This window comes from Morone saxatilis, unplaced genomic scaffold (assembly GCF_004916995.1).
Source record: "Morone saxatilis isolate NCDOM2014 unplaced genomic scaffold, NCSU_SB_2.0 Contig21, whole genome shotgun sequence".
NCBI classification, from domain to species: Eukaryota; Metazoa; Chordata; class Actinopteri; family Moronidae; genus Morone; species Morone saxatilis.
In genome coordinates, this window is record NW_023339774.1 from 21,014,648 (window position 1) to 21,020,226 (window position 5,579).

The following is a 5,579-nucleotide window of genomic DNA, read 5'->3' on the forward strand; positions in this document are numbered from 1 at the left end:
TGATTTGCCTTGCTGGATGATCTGGCAAAAGTTGGGCCAGATCCAGCAGTTTTTTGCCAGAGCCGCCTGTGAGCACCCTCAGACTGTCCTCACTCAGATTAATGACAGGTTTATGTTAAAGGCTATTACATTAGATTGTAGTTTTGAATGTAAGTGCCTATCTAGGACATTGATAGTGGATTACCACAGCAGACTGATTAGGATTGTTATACTAATTGTTGTTCATGCAAACATTTGGCTGGCTATTAAAAATACAGTCTTAAACCAGTATGAATTTCTGCAGCTGGGGGGCTCACATCAAAACAACAGAAGTAGTGTGGGATCATTGGAGTTGTTGTTTTTGTTTTTAAACTATCACCATTGCTAATAAAAAATTGTGAAAAGACAGAAATGATTAACAGGACCAGGTAATATTAAAGTTTTATTCACGTTCAAAGACTGGTGTTTACCCAGAAGTTAAAGCAACAAGAGGCAAGAAAGGAAATGCACCCATACTGGAATAAAATTACACATTTCTTATATTGTTTTAGATATTTTAATGCAGAAATGTTACATATAATAGCTTTAAATTTGACAGGAGTCTCTGCAATCTTCTCTCTGTCAATATTGAATAGGATACCATTTGATTCGACACGTGTATGTTTGTTGTTTCCCCAAGTTTCCTGTCAGTAAAGCCCAAATCTTCATATCTCCTTCCTCATACAGCTGCCTCCTTCAGCTGAGAATCGGACCATTAAGACTTGAATGAATGTTGTCATCCACTGACATTTATCCATTGACATCAGTGAATCAGTGAATGTCTCTAATGCATTGCAGAAGCTTTGCAAAGAAGTGTTTATTCAGCTTTCTAGCTGTGACTGTATCCCAGTAAAATCCCCGTTCCTGCTGTCACACTGTCCCAGCAGCTGGTTCATTATTCACTGCCTATGGAGCAGCTCGAGGACATGCATCTTTATTTTTGTTATTATATGTATTCAACGTAAAGAGACACTTTTTCCAATGCAGAGTTGTACAGTATTGTGGAAAGAGAATTCAGTTGGACTGCATTTATTAAGCTACAGGAAAAACACCAGTTATTTGATAACATTTGACTTCACTTCAAATTAGATCTGATTCTATCACAGAGCATTAAAAGCCTCATACTGTGTTAAATGGCACACGGCCACTGATAAATTAAACTTTCAGCCGTCTTTTAAAACCTCTTATTAGTCCATCGTGGGCCCTGTCAGTCAGTAATACCTCAACCATCATGTTGCCCCGAGGTTTAACATCTAAAAGGAGGCATTAAGCCACTTTCATCCAGGTGGGTCACAGTTGTCCCAGAATTTCTTATCCTAGCTCCTCTACTATAATGACTTAAGTGGATCAGCGTCGAGGCCAAGGCTTAATCTGAATGTCCATCTGCTCCAGTTATTCACCACTCTTTCCCAACAGACCTGATGGATTAAAACAGCACAGCGAGGCTTGAGCTCGGGGGTAGTGGGGGGGCGGCGGGTGCAGTAAAAATAATTGTGGTTGTTGATTCTTTAGTGTCCCAGTACAGAAGTACTGAATACTTGCTGGAAGGGTGAAGTGTGACTAAACTGCTTCAGTATGAGTGAGTCAGCACGGACTAGTCTAAACCCGTTCTCTTAAAGGTCCAGTGTGTAACATCGAGGAGGATCCACTGGCAGAACTGTCAGATAATCATAGCTGTGTTTTCATTAGTGTATAATCACCTGAATATAGGAATTGTTGTGGTTTTGTTACCTTTAGAATGAGCTGTATTTATCTACAGATGGAGTGGGTCGTCTTCTACAGAGTACGCCATGTTGAACCGCCATGTGTCTGCATTGCCGTTACCAGTTAATACCACACAGGAGAAAGTCACATCACCTCCTCCTCAGTTAACAGAGTCTCAGACCCAGGAGGGAGGAGGAGGGGAGGAGGTGATTAGTAGAAGCGGGTACTAATATTAAACATTGTCCCGCTGTACCTTTTTACAAAGTAATTAACAAAAATGGCCATAATATCATATACTGCGCTGTTGAGCCACCTTAAATCACTGCGACAGCCCGAGACAGTTTCTACAGTAGCCCAGAAATCAAATGTTTTTAAAAAGTATATTCATCATAAAAAGGAGGATTTTCTTAACACATAAAATCCTCCTCCACTCTAAAATGTGTTTTTCTTCTTGTTCGTTGACCTTCATGTTTGACCTCACTGTGTAGGATGATGTATGTGCAGAGAGAAAGTTTCTCTGTGCTCACCCTAAATCTGACTTTAGCACAACTCAAGTACAAACATCATTTTGTGACATCATTCTTGTGTTAGTTGCATAACTGGACCTCGACTGCCATCCAAACATCTTGTGATGTGGAAACGTCCAGTGCACATACACTGAGAGTGGACCTTTCAGTGAAGACATCTTCAGGGTTCCCACACGCCCTGGAAAATCTGGAAAACCTGGAAATTTAAAGACTAGTTTTTTTGAAAATAAATTGCACAGCATTTGCAGCAAACTTTTGGCTTCAAATCTATTTTGTAAATGCTGCAGAAGGTCACATCTACAAGCATACAGCCTGCTATTATTGATCAAAGGTACATTTGCTGTTGTGGTTGAGTCAGTGTGAATTGTACATGTAACAAAGACTTCTTCTTTTAATGGATTAATAGGTTAAGAGATTCATTTTCTGTGAAATAAAATACATTTTATGGGCTCTGGCTAGAAGACTGTTACCGTTTGATGCAGCAGAAAAATCGTGTTGAACTCTGGTCAAGAAAAAACTAATGGAAAAAGTCCTGGAGAAGTCCTGAAAATGATTTCCTAAAAAGAGTGTGAATCCTGATGATGTGTCCAGTAGTTTAACTAAAGCAGATGTTATTCAAAGAACTTTTAACTAGCTAATTGTGTTGTTTTATTAAAACCTCAAATCTTACAGAATATCTGCAGGGGGGTTTTAAAGCTCTGTGGAGCTTTTGAGCCCTACTGTTTCTATGAAACAATGCACTTTGTTTTGTATCTTGCAGCCGGGCAACACGATCAAACAATAAAAGAATGAGATGTGAAAGTGTGAGCTGTGGTAGACGGGTACAGTCTGTTTCTTACAGGATCTTAACGTTTTTATTGTTCTCTTTTTAGGACTATAAGCCAGAAGAAGATCCTGCTCTTTTCCACTCCGCCAAGACAGGCAGAGGACCTCTAGGCCCCGAATGGAAGGTACCTGATATAGTCACAGACAGATGCACCACATGTTGAACATCACGATGTTCACTGTCTGAACTTTGCGTTCTCTTTTCTTCCTTCACAGAACGAGCTGAAGACAGATTGTCCTTACATGTGCGCATACAAACTGGTCACTGTCAAGTTCAGATGGTGGGGTCTGCAGACCAAAGTGGAAAATTTCATCCACAGGGTAACGATTCATGTCTTTCATGTTGTACTTTTGTGGTTTGTAATGAGGAACTTGAGTTGTGCCAGTCCAGTGCATGTTTCTGCTTTGAACAGCAGAGGGAGACGTGGCTCTGAGAGAGAACATTAACTGAGCCCAAGCATAGTTCAGTTCAGGGAAGAGATGAGAAGGACAATAGCAGAGTAAATGTTTACCAAGTGTAATTATTTAAATAGAAAAATATTTGAAGTTTATTTTATTGTCTGTGTTCTGCTGGTTAAATATTTGAGATGATGCATGGACTGAAAGGCAGGAAAACACCAGCACTGGTTTACCCACACACCCTGGACTGGAAATTGATTAAAGTGAGCAAATATCCTGGAAATAATCGATGTTGTCCTGGAAAATGTTAAATTGTATTGAAGCCCCTCACTCAGATCGCCTACTTCAAAGCAGGTTTATCAAATGTACATTGTTGCTGTGGTTGATAAATACATTCACAACGTACTTTAACTTTCTGGAAGATGAATCTCCTGTAAAATAAAATCAATTCTACTTAATTTGAACTGTTACTGTTAGAGTAAACCGGTTATATGACCATTTTCACTTCTGTACTCTTTCTTTTGCACTACATTGCCTTATGCTGCTGTGTCAGTTTTGAATTTCTCCTAAGGGGGATCAATAAAGGAACATCTTGTCTTATTTGTAAACACATGCTCTCCTGTATTATAGAGAAACTCATGAAAATGATTTGTTAAGAGTTGGATCCCTGTTTAAGTCTCTAAACCACCTATTGGTTGTGCAGAATAAAAGTGATTTTTACTTCACTTTAACTCCTTTCCTTCCTTCCACAGCAAGAAAAGCGTATTTTCACCAACTTCCACCGCCAGCTGTTCTGCTGGATCGACAGATGGGTGGGTTTGACCATGGAGGACATCAGGCGGATGGAAGAAGAGACCCAAAAAGAGCTTGAGGAGGTAATTAACTCGGCAAATATACTATAATAACTGTCCTCTCAGACTTGTACTGTCTTCTTCCCGATGTGGTGGCTGAATGTCCAGATGTTCTCTGATCTGAGGAGCTCACACAGGAAGTAAAGTCTTCTGCTGTGAATGATAAAAGTACAAATGATTGATCATCGTTCTGTTTTTGATCAGCCTGCTGGAGACGACGCGACACACTTGTAACCTTCTTGATTTTAATCCTTTTTTACTCCTGAATGTCACATCAGATGCGTCAGAAGGGAGATGTGCGAGGGACCTCTGCGACAGACGAGTAGAGGCCCGTCGCTGTAGGTCAAACACTAGAGGCAGGCTGAGTAAGTCTCAACACAGGGAGAGGTGGTGGCGCTGCATGGATCATTCTCCACCCTTTTCTTAATACTGCTGTCCGGCTGCCTTCTAACTTTACCCGTTTGTTTTCAGATCTTTTGTGCCTCTTTTCATCCCGTTCTAATCTTCCTCTGTTTTCATCTCATGGGTCTCCGTTCTTCTACTGTGGTTAAAATATAACAGCACTTTAGCTGGCTGCCTTAATTTGTTTATCCTAGAAGTTATTTTTGGAGTAGGGAATCAAAACCATTAACACCACTCGTGCTCATCTGGTTTCACCCATTAATCGTTGACATGGCGATATGGCTGCATAGATGACACTTTTATTTACTGTAATTTAAGATAAGATAAGATATTCCTTTAATAGTCCCACAATGTGGAAATTCCAATCTTACAGCATCGAAGTGGATAGAGAAAAAAAACAGTATAAAGACAGTATAAGAACAGTATGAAAAAAAAAATAATAATACAAACATAATATAATATAATGATGTTATGGGGATTATTGTAGGCTGTGTTGTGTTTCTGTTTGGGCTAAATTTAACATGCCCATTTGCATCTTGAGTAATAATCTTTCTTACCTTTAACCTTTAAATTACACTGCTGTATATATGGTTTGTCCTGTTCTGTTATATTTATTTCTACACCGTCCCCCTCCTCCCTGCTGTGACCTGTGCATTGTTCTATTATCATTCACAACTGTAGGCTATGTGTAAGGTTTGGTATCTGGAGCTGCTGTAACAAGTACATTTCCCCATTGTTGTATCAATAAAGTCTATCTAATCTTATCTTCTGAAAGCAGCCACACGAATGCAACTTCATTTAATTGTTTTATCCCACTTTATCCACGACTTCAAATCAGGAAATGTCTGAAGTA

The 5,579-nt window shown here is 39.6% G+C and overlaps 1 protein-coding gene across 1 annotated transcript in view; it reads left to right on the top strand.

Moving 5' to 3' along the window:
• The window catches only part of pitpnb (phosphatidylinositol transfer protein, beta), a gene marked incomplete at its 5' end in the record, with an annotated part of 11,632 nt that extends 6,657 nt beyond the window's left edge, over window positions 1-4,975 (top strand). The window contains 4 exon segments of the mRNA XM_035668555.1: window positions 3,122-3,199; window positions 3,291-3,395; window positions 4,226-4,348; window positions 4,603-4,975. Of these exon segments, the coding sequence (XP_035524448.1) occupies window positions 3,122-3,199; window positions 3,291-3,395; window positions 4,226-4,348; window positions 4,603-4,650 (354 nt within the window).
• Between the last annotated feature and the right edge of the window lie 604 nt (window positions 4,976-5,579).